The sequence below is a fragment of the Liolophura sinensis genome, chromosome 4, assembly GCF_032854445.1.
Source record: "Liolophura sinensis isolate JHLJ2023 chromosome 4, CUHK_Ljap_v2, whole genome shotgun sequence".
Lineage (NCBI taxonomy): Eukaryota > Metazoa > Mollusca > Polyplacophora > Chitonida > Chitonidae > Liolophura > Liolophura sinensis.
This window is the reverse complement of record NC_088298.1, coordinates 1,779,355-1,796,984: the sequence shown is the minus strand read 5'-3', so window position 1 is coordinate 1,796,984 and position 17,630 is coordinate 1,779,355. Positions and strand designations below refer to the sequence as shown.

The following is a 17,630-nucleotide window of genomic DNA, read 5'->3' as shown; positions in this document are numbered from 1 at the left end:
TTCATCAGGACTTTTCATGGAGGCACTTGTAGATAACTTTGTATCCAGAATGCATAAATCCATTACCCAAGGTTGGTGGGGGGGGGGGGGGTAGGTCTCTATCACATGAAGATCTGGCTGAGGTTTAAGATTTCACCTTTAGGAAGCCAGGCTGTAAACAAATTGCCCTGTTAGAGATAAAGTTGTTGTGATGAGAGTCAGTTGTAACAACAGTGTCTGAAGGGTTGACCACAGCTGGCTGGAGGATGGTCAAACACTGGCTTGGTCAGTCTAGGCCAGAAGTTATTTACAGTATCAGGTTTAACCTTAAAAGATGTCAGTTAAGAGCTGGGTTTTTTCTTCTCTTGGTGGCCATTATGTCTTACAGGATTATAAATGTGAAAGGGTCTAGATGTACTGGCATCAGGACATGGATAGGATGCCCTATGATCTTTGTGTTGTATATACACATCTTCATATAGGGTTTCTGGCTGGTTTATGCACCTGAGGCCTCATTAAAAAATTTCATGTTTCCCATCACCTTCAGTTCAAGTTCAAAATATATCGGCCTCCCTTATTTTTCAATTATATTTTATTTTTTAGTTGTTTCGAATAAAATATTAGCTGTGGCAAATGGTGCACATGTCCATTTTCGATGGTATTACATTCACATGTGCAATATTAAAGAGCGCAACAAACGGGAGCATTTCGCAAAGGTATTGACGATAGATTGTTTTTTCACAAACTTCTGAAATATTTATGCACCAAAAAAGAAAGTAAGACCTTCAAGTAACTCATTGTATGACATAGCACTGGTCTTAAATTTCAGGGAATGTCTTAAATAAATGGGCGTTCTGCCTGATTTTTTGTTCAGTTCACAAAGGGAAACAAGTAATTTTTACTTGTGGCCTTGGGTGATATTCTCATGAGATACATCCAATCAGTTTCTGACCTGAAGGAGGCCTGAGACATAAATCCAGCTCTTCAACATCAGGAAACTTGACTATTATGCAGATCATAATAACTAAGAAGTACAGTTTCCTCTACCATCTAACTGTTACTGTTAGAGGACTTTCCCAGGGCCATATCTAGAGTCAGTGCAGTTCTTGGAAAGGTTTTGAGCTCCCAAATTGTTGGCTGGCCAAGCTAAACAAGCTGTATTAAAAGTATCAAATAAATTGAACACAAATTTGATAGTTTACCCTTAAAAAGTTCTCATATTTATTTATTTATTTATTTATTCGATTGGTGTTTTATGCCGTACTCAGAATATTTCACTTATACAACAGTGGCCAGCATTATGGTGAGTGGAAACTGGGCACAGCCCGGGGGAAACCCTCGACCATCCGCAGGTTGCTGCCCGACTTTCCCACTTACAGCCGGAGAGGAATGTTTTCCTAGATACGCATGGCCCTGCTTTCCACGTGTGAAACACACCATACTGGGAGGCCAGTAATTTTGCGAGGCAAACAGCCACAGTCAAGCGCCATCAAACGATCGTTGTCACCTAGAGGCCTACAAAAAGTGAGCCGCACAATCAAAATCTTTAAAAACCTGAAAAACCAGTCCAACTTTCTTTAATGTTGCACTTCAGATCGAGCTATGAGAAACCTTTCCAACAACTGTCCTCCACCTGCTCTAACAAGCTGTTTTCATTGGTCCGATGAGTCAGAGAATACTTTCTTGGTGTGTTTACGAATAATGTGAGCTGTTATCATGGATTGTATCTTCAGGAAAAGACTTCTCTTGTCCCTATTCATGTGAGCTAACAATATACATTGATGCAGACAACAGAAAAAATAGAATAACACTGAGAGGAGCACCTGTGTTCCTTCATCGTTAACCTGGTGCGAGGGAAAAAAAGATAGGGCTGTTGCCATGGTGATAAGAGGCTGAGTTTTGTATCTATGCTCAGTACCAGCAGTTGCTCTGAATTCTTGACTTATTTTTATTTGCTCCATGCATAAGTTTTAGACTTTGATACATATACAGCTACATGTATTTGGAATAGACCATTACCAAGAGTTGCCTGCCCTAACTTTGGAATAGACCATTACCAAAGGGTTGTATGCCCTAACTTTGGAGTAGACCATTACCAATGGGTTACATGCCCTAACTTTGGAGTAGACCATTATCAAAGAGTTGTATGCCCTAACTTTGGAGTAGACCATTATCAAAGGGCTACATGCCCTAACTTTGGAGTAGACCATTAGCAAAGAGTTGTATGCCCTAACTTTGGAGCAGACCATTACCAAAGGGTTGCATGCCCTAACTTTAAATCAGAAGGTTATTTCAAGTACCGATACATTTACCTGCTGAAGGATAGTGGTTTTTGGTGATCACTCTGGTTTCCTTCACCCAAAAACCTCATATAAGGGGAAAAAACATGCAATGTGTTTTACAGCTGTTAAATAAATCAAATCATTCAGTAGTAAGTGGGAATCTTGTGCATGTACCTACATTGTTACCTATTGTAATTTGAGTCATCTCAAGTATACAGTAGTCATTGTCCATTCCTGCCTAATTTTTCTACGACAATTTGTGTGCATCCTTCTTGTTAACATAGTATAATACACTCTCATATTACAAAAGGTCTTGACCTGAGCATCGCTGTGGGTTCACTTTCACCATAATTAAGTGAATAGATTTTTGAGTACGGCACAAAACACCAATCATATAAATAAATAAATATTAAAATATTTAATATAAGAGATTTGTGGTCATTTGAAACCAGACCGTGCATCAGATCAAGGTAGCTGTAGCTTACTTTACACTGTAAGGTTTCTGTAGATATGTTCCCTTTGTATATCTATATTTGTGTTATTCATGTGTTAACTAAAACAATAAATTGGCTGGATTGAAAATCATTGCACATGCTCTAATTATGTTCACCGTTGTAGAGAAAGTCTTTGCTGCATTTCTGCAGTGTTCTGTATTAATCCGATGCTACAGAGAGACGGTGTAATGGTATGCACATACACACGGTTGTGCTGCCGTTCAGATCTGTACACAGATGACATGAACTGGTTGCAGGAAGCTGGGCTGACTAATATCTACTGGATAGAGGGAATCTTATGGGTTGCTATTCTTGGTGCTACTGCTGGGATGGGGAGCGGGAGATCAACCTTAATGTGCTGGCAGCCTGACTGAGGGTGTCTGGCAGGCTGAGGGGATGGAGAGGGGGAGGGGAACATGGTTTGGGATGCTTCAGGCCAGTAAGGATAGGGTATGAGGGATAGGAAGGATGAAAGCTCAGTGGAGAGTTTGAGGATCTTTAATGAACTTTCTTGTGCTACATCTATTCATGGCAATGAACACGCTATATCATTGAATTGAATCTGATAAGAAGTTTATTTGCTAAAGATAAAAGCTCAGGTAGTTAAAATGTAATTGTTCAGATTCATCTGATTGTCTGTTTGACTAGCAATTCTGATTGACTACTCCTGAAAGAGTTGAAATTATAACTCAAATTTGCACTTTCTTATGAGGATCATGATAACTATCTTAAACTCTTTAACCTGTGTGTTTGGTCAAGTTTTAGCCATTCTACTGGGCTGTACTTTGTCTCAACTGCTTTCGTCAACTGTTAGGTCGAGTTTTAGCCGTTCTACTGGGCTGTGCTTTGTCTCAACTGCTTTCCTCAACTGTTTGGTCAAGTTTTAGCCGTTCTACTGGGCTATGCTTTGTCTCAACTGCTTTTGTCAACTGTTTGGTCAAGTTTTAGCCGTTCTACTGGGCTATGCTTTGTCTCAACTGCTTTCCTCAACTGTTTGGTCAAGTTTTAGCCATTCTTCTGGGCTATGCTTTGTCTCAACTGCTTTCCTCAACTGTTTGGTCAAGTTTTAGCCGTTCTACTGGGCTATGCTTTGTCTCAACTGCTTTCCTCAACTGTTAGGTCAAGTTTTAGCCATTCTACTGGGCTATGCTTTGTCTCAACTGCTTTCCTCAACTGTTAGCTCAAGTCTTAGTCATTCTACTGGGCTGTACTTTGTCTCAACTGCTTTCCTCAACTGTTTGGTCAAGTTTTAGCCATTCTACTGGGCTGTGCTTTGTCTCAACTGCTTTTCTCAACTGTTAGGTCAAGTTTTAGGCATTTTACTGGGCTATGCTTTGTCTCCACTGCTTTCCCTAACTATTTGTAAATTCATTTCATTGAGGACTTTAATATCTATTAGAATTCGGTAGATTGTACCTCCTTGTCTGTCTCACAGTCTGTCTGAGTGAATTTGATAAAATTTTGTTTGTTGATTATTGCAGGCTTGGAAAAGTATTCAGTAATAACTGAAATAGTACTCCTGGGTAAAATGTATTTATTATTGCTCTCCTTAATTCTGCGTAGTGTTCAATTTCTTTGTGATTTCCCATTACTTTCTTGACAACCACATTAATGACAGGTATCATTGACATTGTTGAGCATGCCAAATGCAATCACTCAGTCAATCAGTCAATGCATTGATTTTGGGGAGAGAACCTTCTTGTCAGTTATGTTGCGATTTGAAACATGGCCAATATCTTGGCCTTTGGAACTGAAGAAGATTGATGATAAAGTTAAATTTGCCCAAAATCTTAATCTCTAACAACAGAATTACGATTTTTGCTTCCCTGTCTGTCAGTCTGCCTGTCTGTCTGTCTGCCTGCCTGTCCACCATTTCTGGTCATCGCGATTCTCTGAACCTATAGTATTGAAAGGAAATTCACAAAATTTTGAGGAAATGGGCAATGTAATTAACTTATAGATGTGAAGTCAAGTCTAAGCTTAAATACTCTGAAAAAGTCATCATATACTTGTACTGTCATTAATCAACCTTTTCACATGTTTGCAAAGTGTTTATTCAAGCATATTCTGAAGGCAATATTCAGTGTAGACTGATAAAGTTAAACTTTGTTTGCAGCTCCGAAATTGGCCAATGCAACCAATGTAAATTTGTCCTCAAAATCAAATTAAAATGAGCAAAATTGTACTGAAAGTTGCTCTTTCATTTGCGAAAAGTTAAAGTAATACTTAACTTCTGTAATGTTTTATAATAAATATTTTGAGGCTACTTCATGTAAAGCCCAGGAATTGGCCAATTCAAGTACCAGTGTAGTTTTCTCTTTGTAATTTAATTATAAATGTGCACATATTGCACTAAATGTTGCTTTTTCATATGCGAAACAGTTGAGAAATTAAGGTACGTGTAAACAGAATGTACAAAAAGAATAAGTAAAAGTAATACTATATATGGACACTATGTTTTGCTACATATACATGTACATAAACATTACAGGAGCAGAAGACCCAGGGTCAATCCTGGGTCACGCCACACCTAAGATCTTAAAAGAGGTTTCAGCGTGAAGGGCATACTGAAAGGATAGGTTGACTTATATCAGTATAATAGCTCAGGCGGGATAGCTTACTTGCCTTCGGTGAAGCAGCACTAGATAAAAGAGCATTGGAAATCTGTCCTGCAACAAGGAGGCACATTACATGCACTCTAAGGATTATTTCGTCATCATATGACTGAAAGATTGTTAAGTACAATGTTAAACCCAAGCACTCACTCACTTATAAAACATTAAGTTGCGGTTTCTTTATATCTGAAAATATTGGCCTACAAAACATGTGCCCAAATTGAAAAACATTTGTTAAACAACATTTACAATTTGCGCGACACTATTCCAGCAACCTGCATATGGTCATGGGTTTTCCTCGGGCTCTGCCCGGTTTTCTACCACCATAATGCTGGTCGTGGTGGTATAAGTGAAACATTCTTGTGCATGGCGTAAAACGCCAATCAAATAAAAGAAATAAATTTTTGGTCAGTATATATGATGTGTATAAATGATGAGACAATATGCTTTACTGCACAAGGGTTTATAAATGAATATCCTAATACTGTCTAGCTTAGCTCTCTACTTTAGCGATCTTTACCCCTTTTGTGTTGTTCAGAAGGTGATATCAGACCCATGCCTCCCCCTCCAAACCCCCACCACACCTCACCCAGGATCACATGTGTCTTAACAGCTTACATGTGGTGCTGTAAGATGTAGGGGTAGGGGAGAGATTGTTGGGGAGTGGGGTGAGATAGTGGAGCCCTCCATAGGCAGGGCCCACACCGATAGTACAGTACAGTCCCCTAAGCACAGCATCATCTGGGTGTTGTCTGTGTGATGTGGGCAGTAAGTGGATCTGCAGGCACAGAGAGGCTGATTATTAAGTGGCTGTTCCAAACTTTTACCTCCACTAATAATCTGATGAGGATTTACCATGGTGACGTTCAGGGATTGAGGCTGTAAATAAGTGTCGGATCAGTTACCATGGCAACCATCATTTCTGTATCATCTTCTGGATACTTTGCGGAAGTTCCATGTACCCTCTTTACTGTGTATACGCTCAACAATATGCCTTCAGTCTGAGTATATTAGGTAAGCTGTGTGCGACATAGACTTCAGTGTACATGTACTTGTGAATTGTTTAGGTATAAAACTGTATTTTTCACTTACACAATAGCAATCAGATTTATTGTTGTATTAAATAGTAGTGCATTTTACCAGGTGTATTATAAACCTCTAACCTGCTAGTGGTGCACTAGTAGTGTGCTTGTGGTGCACTAGTAGTGTGCTTGTGGTGCACTAGTAGTGTGCTTTTGGTGCAATAGTAGTGTGCTTGTGGTGCACTAGCGGTGTGCTAGTGGGGCACTAGTGTGTGTGGTGCATAGTGGTGAGCTAGTAGTGCATTAGATGTGAGCTAGCAGTAAGCTAGTTGTGAGCTAGGAGTGTGAGTTGTTGTGAGTGAGTAGTAAGCTTGTGGCGCACTATTAGTGCGTTAGCTGTGAGCTGGTGTCGGGGGATTTGGTAGCATGGCACTCTGAACCACAGGAGCTCTTATCTGCAAGTACATGCAATCTAATCTAGTCTCTCACACACACAATATTGCATGGAGCGAATTCCACCATTGCTGATATTTGTGTATTGGCGGAAATGCATTGTTATATGCCGTATTTTCAAATTCTGAGGGATTTCATTGTTTAGTCTCACCTTTATTCGGCTGTGTCATCGGTCATAATTATCACCGGAGCTAGCATCAAAACAAGTCGGCAAATCAACTAATGAAATCATCCAGAATTTTACAGAGCAGGATGTTCGGCCACAGTTCTGCCTACAGAAATTGGAATTAAGTGTTGCTCCAGAAATTAAGAGAAAACGTTGGAAAAGTGGGATTTTGTCGGAATGATACCTTAGTATGAGACAGAGAACAGAGAGGGTGGGCTTTGCTTTATTTGTTGTAATCTTATGTGAGACACCAGTTGTCAGCTTACGAAATTCAAAACGGCTGACATTCGCTCCTTGTTATATAGTACTGTATGTGTTGAGAGAAGATGGGTTGGACTTTGGGTAGGTAAGAGCTCCTGTGTTTTGAACCTGTAGCCTGACATGAGGAGTACAGCTCACCATCTGCTATGGATTAGACACACTTGTACAGATGCCGATGAAGATGTGAAGTTCTCTGTGAAGATAAACCGCAGACAGGAGGCTTAGTTTAGCATCTCTTTTGAAGAGGAGGATGTTATAGGATAGTCCAGTGAATCTACCATGTAGACATGGCTTGTATTATTACTTGACCAAATAAACCTGGATGTTCCACAGCATTTTCTCCGGCAATGACGTAACAGCCAATCCACCAAATATGCCATGTGTGTGTGTATACTGTATACTGTAGACAGATTGTCGTTCTGGGCCCAGTTGTTTGAAAGTGTATTACCTAACTGGTATTAAGTCATATTTTGTATTTAAAATTTTATGCAAACTCTTGCAGCCAATGCATTTCTCCAAAGTATTAAGTATAACAGCAGCAGTTTTAGTTCATATTTAATATACTGGTATACAGTTTTTGTTAGGCTAAGTTCAAAATTGAAGACTTGGCTTAAAGTTAAATCTGGTATTAAGTCTTAAACCAGTTTTGAACCGGACCCTGGTCTATCGCAGGTGATAGCAGCTTGACTGCAGGGCCATATCTAGAATAAAAAATAAAATGTTCTGATCCCAAACTTTAAAGATGACAGATGTCAATGTACATAAAGAAATTCTTTATAAAATGCAATTCAAAATTATGCTTTCTGAGAGCTTTTTAGTCGGTGAATGGAAGAAATGTGTATGAAAACAATACTCTTTAATGCCAGGTGATGAAACCATCATATTTTTGTTCATTTACACATTAGTTTTAGCACAGCACTTGAGTACTTGTAGTTTGGGTGTCCAACAGTTTCGGAGCAAAAACGCTGTCCAGAGCTTAACTGACTCTAGATATGACCCTGGTCTGTGGGTACAAAGGGTGTTCAAATCACACATTGTGTACAGTACAAAAATCTGTAAAACTAGCAATAAAATTGTGTGCGAAACATTCATTATTCTGATCATCTGAATTATTGATTTGGCCCACTGTAATTCTTCAACCTATTTGACCAATGAAGCACTTTTCTCAGCAGAATTTATGCATGTCATTATTATGAAAAATGACCCCAGAATTGATTTGCTTGGTTACAGAGGAGTTTGAAAATGTTGAAAAATGAGGGTAACTATAAGATAAGAATGAATAGTGTGATTGTTCATCAGTCTGATTTGGTGAGGTTACTAGGTGTAAATCAGTGAAATAAATCATCTCTGCCCACTGGTAGTGAGTATAGATATTGCCATTGTCTAACCAAGTTACCATTTCCTGTGAGCAATTTTGGAAATTAGCCCTTTTTGACCGGGAATGTCCATTTTAGTTGACAAATGGCATATGCAGATATCAGATGTCTGTTTTGCTACTTACATGTAGATTCAACAAATAACAGGCATAGTTTGTTTAACAAGAGTTTTAATTTTTGGTCAGCATATATGTGTATAAGTGTTTTGGTGAGACAATTTATACAAACTAATCAGGGGTTAATTTATATCATAAAAACTGGATGACCCTATCGGAACCAGTGGATGTCAGTTTGTGTTTTAATCAGATTTTATGTATATCTCATGAATAACATGAATATCTCATGAATAACATGAATATCTCATGTTATGAATAACATGTATATCTCATGAATAACATGTATATCTCATGAATAACATGAATATCCCACTAGCAGTCTACATCTGCTGATGTTTCTGGTGTCTTGTTATGAGCTTTTATCTGCTAACATTGTGGAGTGAAAGGATTCTTTGTGGAGTCAAATGCTGATTTTAAATGTTCAGTATATAAGCCAATAAATGGGGCATATTTGCCATATTAGAACTCTGGCTTGTGAATAGTTTCCTCCTGTTATGCCTCAGGGTGAATGTCATTAACCATACAAAATAGCTGTACTTCAGCAGTGTACCCAGTTTCTTCTCAAATTTGTGATGCTTGGTCTGCTCATTTTTGCCAGTATGTATCTATGTAATTCTAGCAGGAATATTGAGTTTCATTTTTTCTCAATGGCTAGACCATCTAATGAACAACATACTCATATCTTTAATTTTCAAAAAGGCTGGTAAAGAAATGTAATACTCTACTTTCAATACTGCTAATATCTGTCCCAAATTTTAGAAGAATTAGGGTAAACCCCCAAAACACGAGAGCCATTTTGAATCAACATTTCAGCACTTTATTTTGCCATCATCAGGAGTCAACATGAGCCTTTCTTTCTACAGAGTTCCACTATTGGTGTATTACCTTAAATTGATCTATGGAACCCACGGTTTCAGTATAGTTGTTTTGACAGCAGTAACAGTTCAATACATTTGTGTCACTGGTCTAGCTCATTAACTGCGAGTTGAAGCCTTACCATTGAAACCTCTTTTTCCCAACAAGATGAAGACTCAAAACCCTAAATGTACACATATTTGTGCTAATACATGTTAGGACAAATCATAAACAAAATACATAAATATTGTTGCTGGAATTCGGTAATCCTAACTTTCTCTCGGGTAGTACATGGCAAGGTTTGTACGCAACCTGCGGGATCGTGGGTTTTCCGCCGGGCTCTGCCCGGTTGCTCTCACCATAATGCTGGCCGCCGTCGTATAAGTGAAATATTCTTGAATACAGCATAAAATACCAATCAAATGAATAAATAAATAAATCTTTCTGTGTTCACTAATCAAACCACTAGCTCAACACTGGCAGGCTATTGTCTAGTTACTGAGATATTTGTCGAGGACTTTCATCACTTTAGTGCTGTAGCTGCCAGGTATGACTGGAATTCTGTCTTGTATATGAAAGTTGGAAGCAGTACTGGATATTCGTATAGAGACTTACTGACTCTTATCACAGGCGAATTGCCAGGCTTTTTTCTACCTACACATAAAACACATTCCTATAGATGTCTGGTTAGGTTATTTTAGTTCCCGTTTTATGACAGTTTTTCTCCAGTTGGTGATTGAGGGCTGTGGGAAATGCTACATGTATGACACCGATACACATATCCAGCTCATTCAGTTTAGTTTCTGTTGAAACAGAGGTAGATTTTCAAATCTTGCAGGTCCATGGGAAGAGGAAAAGTTACATTGGGTGTAACCAGCAGAGGAAAAGTTACGTTTGGGTGTAACCAGCAGAGGAAAAGTTTCGTTTGGGTGTAACCAAAAGAAAGACTTTACCTGTAATAATATGATGATGTGTTTTGTTCTCTTGACGGAAGTATGTTTGTGTTATATGGAAAAATAGCAAATGTAGAACCACAATCAAGTCTGTAAATTTCTTTATTTTCGTAATGTCTGATGTCTTGAAAGGCATCTGTAGCGAAAGAAATTCCCAACAGTGATTAATGGTAGAGTCCAGACTTAAACATCATATCATGAAAGTGGCGTGTTCCCATGTCGTGTCATATTTGACTCATTGAGAAAACATTTTCACTCCTGTGCAGTACATGGACTTTATGTCCTTGTATATCTGAATCTCTGCGTCGAAACAGACATTCCAGATTGTCCCATACATTAAAATTGCAGTTTTCCCACAACTGGCTTTCTTACATTTATGGCTTTAAAATATTTATTATAAAACATTACAGAGCTGCATAAAAAGTTTAACTTTATCAGTCATCACAGAAAAATGTCTTCAGAATATGGTTGATTAAGCATGTGGAAACATGCGAAAAGGTTGAAGAATTACAGCATTAATTTATTCCATCTTAACATAATAAAAATCATATGCCTGTTTAGGAGCCTTGTATTCATTGTATTCTCTGCATGATTCAGTCCTAATTTCATACTTTAAATACCTTCTTAGTTCTCTTGTGGTTTGTGTTTAAAAGTCATTTTGGGAATTTGCCTTGCGATTATTGTCTGGGAATGTCCAATTTTATGGACAGCTGGTATGTGAATAGGGTTTTTTTTTTTTTGACGCATAGATGGATACTTTGCTTAGATTTTATGAGTAATGGTGTTTCAATTGTGTGTCTGTTGTAGTGCTCTGATGGGGGCTCTGTAAAGACCAAAGGGCAGCCTCACGGCTCTGAAACAATGGCCACCGCAGTCATCCAGTCCAGCAGTGGCTCCCAGTCCAGTGGCAAGAGGCAGCGTCCAGAACGCAGGGGGCGTCGGGAGCGTTGCAGGACACAGGTCTACGAAGGCCAATACCAGGTCGAACCTCTGCAGACCCGGCAGGGTGACACAGGTCCCGCAGATTACAGCCAGAGGGTTTTCCGACCCCGCCACAAGTCTTGCGATCCCAAAGTGGACTTGAAAATGAATCGTCGTAGTCTGCCCTCAGGCACAGAGGAATTTTTGGGATCGGAGTCTGATTCTCCTGAAGAGGACTTACGCAAATGGGCCCGACGACCACGGCGCTCACGGGGCGACACAGCTTCCAAGGCCAACGGCGGTGGTAATTCCTCAGGGAATCAGCAACACAGAGGCTCCTTCGGAAGTGCTTCAAGGAACCTGACTGTGCCAGGCAGTTCACTAGCTACGCAGCCTTCCAGTGATTCGGCAGTTTACACCAGGCAGAGAGCTGCTCAGAACGCAAATTCTAGCAACAGCTCCAAAAGCAAATTTCAGAGGCTAGAAGAAAGGAGGCGTCAGAGGCTAGACATGGCTGTCACTTCTGATGAAGAAGCTCTGTACGATTCAGGGTCTACTCAGTCGAGACATTCAGTATGTTCACGAGAGAAAGGACAAAAGGTTTTGACAAATGGTAAGGTCGATCAAAGCCTAGGGCAGCAGTACAACCAATCTCAGACAGCCTATGGTCATAGCTATGACCCTACAGCATCAAGCTGTCCAGTTGTTGTGAACCGTTCATCTGCGTCCCAAAACGTGATTGATAGTGCAGAGGAACTCGTTACCAAAAGACCAGTGTCTCTGTTGAAGGCACAGTTTGAACAGCAGATGCAAACCTCAAATGCAAATGTGCCAAATTCCAGTAAAGTGACCACAGCAACAACAACAAATGTGATTTCAAGTGGACCAGTATGGAAGCCTTCAGGTCAGGCTGTTCCAGAGACACGCCGCTTTTCTGCTGATTCAGCAAGTGGCACAAGTGTTAAGCAGCCTACCTGGCAAAGTTCAAAGCATTTTCATTTGCCCTCTGGGAGCTTGAAGCCAACCAGTGTCCCTCCAACAGTTATACAATCGGCACCTCCACCTGTTCAATCCAAAAAGACATTCATATCTGCTCAGCCTGTCCATCCATCTAAAGGTCATAGTCACAATGAAGCAGATTCTCTTGATGAGCTGTTAGAGTCGAACAAAGACTATTTGGGGACTACGGGGAATCGTGATAACAGAAGTGCGGCTGTGTCAAATATCAAACAAACGATAAAAACCATGCAACAGACTGGTAAACCTTCTGGACAACCAGGTGTGTCAAATCTGTTGATCAGCAGAAGAACGTCTGATCCAAAACTTAAAAAAGCACCGGTGCTAGAACCCGTGCAAACAAGCACCAATCGGTCAGACGTCAAACAGGAGGGCACGAAACCCCTTTGGCCAACAAACATTTTACACAGCTTGTCACCGAAAATTCAAAACCAGGCATCTGTCCAACATGGTAGCAGTTTCAATTATGACAATATAGCGAGCTTTCAACAAAACTCCGTCAGCGCTCAGAGAAATCCGAAGAGTCCGGGCACAGACACTATGGAAGATCTGTGGATTCCAAGGCGATCTGAACCAAATGCCAATGTGATAAAAAATGAGCAAAGTGTGAATACCAGAGCAAAAGTCATTGGGCCTAAAAAGCCTGAACGAACGTTCGTGCATACAACTCCTGTGATGTTTGTTACTGAGGTACCAGCCCCACTGTCACAGACTGACCCCGCTCCACAAGGCCAACCGGTTGGGTCAAATGCGGACGGGATGTTTTCGGATGTGGATTACAATATTGAAGTGTCTGAAAGGGTGAAAAAGTGGGAATTCCTTATGCATGAGAAAAATATGCCGGTCCGTAAGGACCAGACACCTGATAAAGTGAATTTGATAGAAGGGGATGATGGCACAGGAATAAAACCGCTGAGCCCAAGATCACGACTCCCCGGAGCAAGGCTGTCTGTGATTGATGAAAAATCAGAAGCAAAGAATATGTTTGGTTATCCATCAACAGCTGTCTCAAGCGTACAAGGTAGTGGAGTTGTGACAAATTCAGGTGGGGATCTGATGTTAAGTCAGAACCAAATGTGGACCTACCCGGGTAGTAGTCCTAAAGGATCACCCCCAAAGGGACGTGTGGGTCCGCGCAGCTCCGGCTCCGTAAGACACGAACGCCAAGACACGTTGTTTGGGGATGAGGCATGGGCAAGTGATTGGTATTTCAGGAGGGATGCCCCTTTATCCCCAGATCAGGACATTAATACTCAGCAGGATGTACAAAGCGTTTCAGTGGCCAAAACGCCTGCCAAAAAATGGGGTGCGGCATCTTATGGATCGAGTCCCACGATGACACGTAAAATAGTCTACGAACCGTTGAAGCCTGAAGGGACAGGGCTGAGGCTAAACCCATTCTTTGGTCCGTCATCGGACAGTGAAATAACAAATCCATTATATGTCCCATTCACTAAAGGGCTCGAAACCAGCATATCCCCTGTAAAGGCAACGCCCGTGAAAAGTTCAAGGCCTAGCCACAAAAGGCAGGACTCAGATGAACAGATATGGAAAGAAATCGAGCGGATGACTGTGTATGCCAGAGCTATTGCCAGCGCTGCTACATCTGCTTCACAAAGTCGTTCTGACACACTGACAGCCTCACAGCCACACAAAAGTCCAACGAGACGATCAGCGTATGAGCCTCGCATGTTACAAAAACCCACATCCGATCCATTTGTCCCCTTGACAGTTGATGTGACATCTCCAAGTAAGACCCTTCGTGCACGACTCAACAGCCCCTTTGATAACGTTCCTTTGGTTGCAAGTGTTAAAGTCTTCCAACCTCAGGTGTCGAAGAAAAACGTGACGACAAAGTCGATACAATATCAGCATATACCAGTAGCAGACAAATACCAGCGACCGGAGGCTCTGGATGAGGTGTTGGAAGAAATCACAACCTCACTTGAAAAGAAACCGTTCAGCCCCAAGACAAAGAGTCCGGGCATGTCCGGTAGCAGTCAATGGTCTACAGGATCCCCGGACAAACCTCCCCTGACCCCTGATGTTATCTCCATGTCTACGAGCCAACACAGCTACACAGCCAACGACCCAACAGCCGGTCGACCAAGCAGCATGGCGTTTCCTCCCAACCAAGGACCGTACGTGCTGCAAAGCAGTAAGCGTCCCAGCGAGAAGCAGCCCAAGTTTATGAATTTAGCCCACGGCAGGGAGTACCAGTTGGACCATAACTTACTTAAACAGAAACTTCTAGGGACTGGACTGGTGGAGTACCCGCGAATGGATGAGGATCAGCACACTGACACTGGATCCTGCAAGACCCTGGACTCAGATTCCGGCAGTCAACAGAGTCTCACCCACGTCAACCATGCTATCCGAGAGCTCCGTCATTTGGCCAAAGATGTAGAAACCAAAATCGACATGATCAAAACCAAACTCGTCACAACGAAAGAGGAGGATTTAGATACCGTCCTGATGACATTAAGGAGGTGTTCATCCAATCTGGCATCGGCGAAATCCGGTTATGTTGGCAATTCCGCATCTGCCAAAAGCAGGAAGACCAAGTTGAACGACGCTCTGTCCGAGCTGGAGAAAATATACGAAACCCTCGATCTTAACAATGAAAGTTTATTGCATGAGGACCCAAGACGGGATTATCCTCTTCCCGCTCAAGGGTCACAGTGGAGTATAACATCGATGACGGACGTGTCGTCGCTGGGGAGCTACCCCCAAAGCGGCAGTGAGGTGCACACAGACACTAATCTTTCAGATTATAATATCAAATGGCAGTCACCAGGCTCTGGAAGTAGGATGGCGAAAAGAGAGGCTTTCTACTCTACAGACGGGCTGGAGAGATTGACACAGGCCCTAGAAAGTTCAGGCTGTGACTCTTGGCCAAGCGACAATCGAGCGCATGAAGGCGACGATACTCCGAGGGCTTCTAATAGCTACGGTGGCCACGCAAGTATCAGAGACGACATGGCACAAAGGAAGTTTCAGTCAGCCAATACAAGGTGTGTAGGCGTGGAAATGCATACCCCAACGGAGAGTTTGTCAGCTCTGTCATCAGAGGAAAGTGGTCGTCGGACAAGGTCTCGTAGAAAAGAAGTGGATTTAACGGAGGATGGCTCGTACAGAAAAATTCGCACGAAATCTGCAACCAGAATGGACACGGAATCACCGAATATTTCTCCCTCACTGGCATCAGCCGACTATCTGACACAGAGATCCCGATCTGAGGCCAAGTCCAGAATGCGCATTCGGCCCGAGAAAGAGCCTGACGTAATGCACGATGACATGGCGTACCGAAATTTGCGTAAAGACGTTGTCGTTGAACATCCAAAGCCACCTCCACGATCGTCCAGTCTCCACCGGAGCGAGCAAGGGAAAAAATCGGACGAGGGTTCCGAGTCTGACTTTCATCAGCTGTGTAACGCGGAGACCCAAACTTGCAACCAAAATGACGCTGAAACATCTGGGGACGATGATGAAGGGAGTTGCAGGGGAGTAAGTCGCCGAGGTCGCACGAAGGACAAATCACATGCCAGTCGGAAGTACTCAAAACAGGACCAGAAAAGGAGGCGTTCTCTCGGCCGAGGTGTTGCCAAAATGGTGGAAAGATTTAGTTCAAGTGAAGACGAACGACAGCACAAACGTCCGTTAAAACATTCTCGAAGCGCGCCAAATTTGACGGAGAAGATTTTGTATAGCGACACGTATGATTCAAAAGGGGAGATAATTTCGACGGAAACGGACACAAATAAAGAGGACGATGCTCCAGAGAGATCGTCTTTACGGAACAAAAACACAAAATCGTCGGCAGGGATTGAGTCGTCTTCCAACAGTAAGTTAGCTCATACCAAATCACAGACGCCACGGACTGTGAAACAACGAAGTGAGGCGAAAAACAGGGTACGTATCAGTCAAAATGGGAAGAACGAAGTCAGTAGTGGGAAGCATAACATACTTGTTAACGGGAGCGTGAATGCACAAAATCGATGTATTTTAAAAGCGAAAGCAGTTGAGAAAGTATCATCCTCCGACCAGACTCCGCTGGCTTCCAGCTGTGAAGGAAGCCCGGCCCCAGCCCGACTTCTGATCCACCGCAGGACGAAAAAAGTCCCTTTAGCCACGATATCAACGACCTCTACAAGCGGTGAAGAAAGCGCTAGCGGCAGCAGGAGTAGCCTTAACCAGACAATGTCGTTGCCTCAGGGAGGAGTGGTGAAGCGACAGATTCCGTCAGACCTCCCGAAAGGAAGCGGAGGGGTCAAGATGAGAAACAAGGACTCCAACGTCAGCAAAGAGGATAGAGAAGAACGAAGTAAGAGTGTCCCTGAGTTGTGCGCGCGGTTCGAAACGGATCCGGTTAGGCTTAAGTCCATCCTGGGCACTCTCCGGAAGTCAATATCGGCGGGTGGTGTACCGATTGAGGGATGTAACAACAAGACGTTTTCTTCTGAGCCTAACCTGAGGGACAACAGAGTCAGAGGGAAAGTCATCACCAAAGGTAAACGGTGGCGCTGACGGGTGTTTTGCTTTGCATTGTCGTTAAGATCAGTGACACCTTTCAGGTTTATGCTCTCAGCAAAGTCACCAGCCAAACTAGTCAGTACCTGAAACGAATATCTGGTATCTGTGTCCCAATAATGTCTGACGAAATTTTATATCCTCTATACTTTTAAGTATTAACTTTGTTTTCCGGACCAAGACACGCTTAGGACACATTATGGAAGACGAAGAACGTTTGATACCCATAAATGGAGTTTTCCCACCCAAACCAGATAACAAACGTCACCCTTAATACAACATTTTTTGCGACTGACAGGTTCTTGCTAGTGAAGATTGTCTGAGTTGATAATAGCAATGCCCTACTTCTAAAGTAATAGATGCCATGTCATGGTTTCAAGAAGAATGTAGCAGTACAGAAGAGGTCTTTAAGACCGTAGTTCACCGATTACGTGTGGCCATGTGCCAGATATCACACTGTCGTTGCTGTTCTGTTTTTACTCTTTGCTGTACGTCCTTAATTATATTTAACATTTTTGTCATAGAGAAAGGCAACAACGTACGTTTTCCCTGCATGAATGGATTTCATGTACAACTTTACAATGAAAATG

General features: G+C 42.0%; 1 protein-coding gene across 3 annotated transcripts in view; it reads left to right on the top strand.

Annotated features, from left to right (window-relative positions):
• The window catches only part of LOC135464562 (uncharacterized), a 60,314-nt gene that overhangs the window by 38,242 nt on the left and 4,442 nt on the right, over nt 1-17,630 (top strand). For 2 of the 3 annotated variants that reach the window (XM_064741986.1, XM_064741987.1), the window contains one exon: nt 11,380-17,020. In XM_064741986.1, coding sequence (XP_064598056.1) covers nt 11,434-17,020 — 5,587 coding nt within the window. In that variant the 5' untranslated portion in view covers nt 11,380-11,433. Of the gene's footprint in view, nt 1-6,266; nt 6,385-11,379; nt 17,021-17,630 lie in introns of those variants that run through there. The other variant, XM_064741988.1, reaches the window with a different exon arrangement.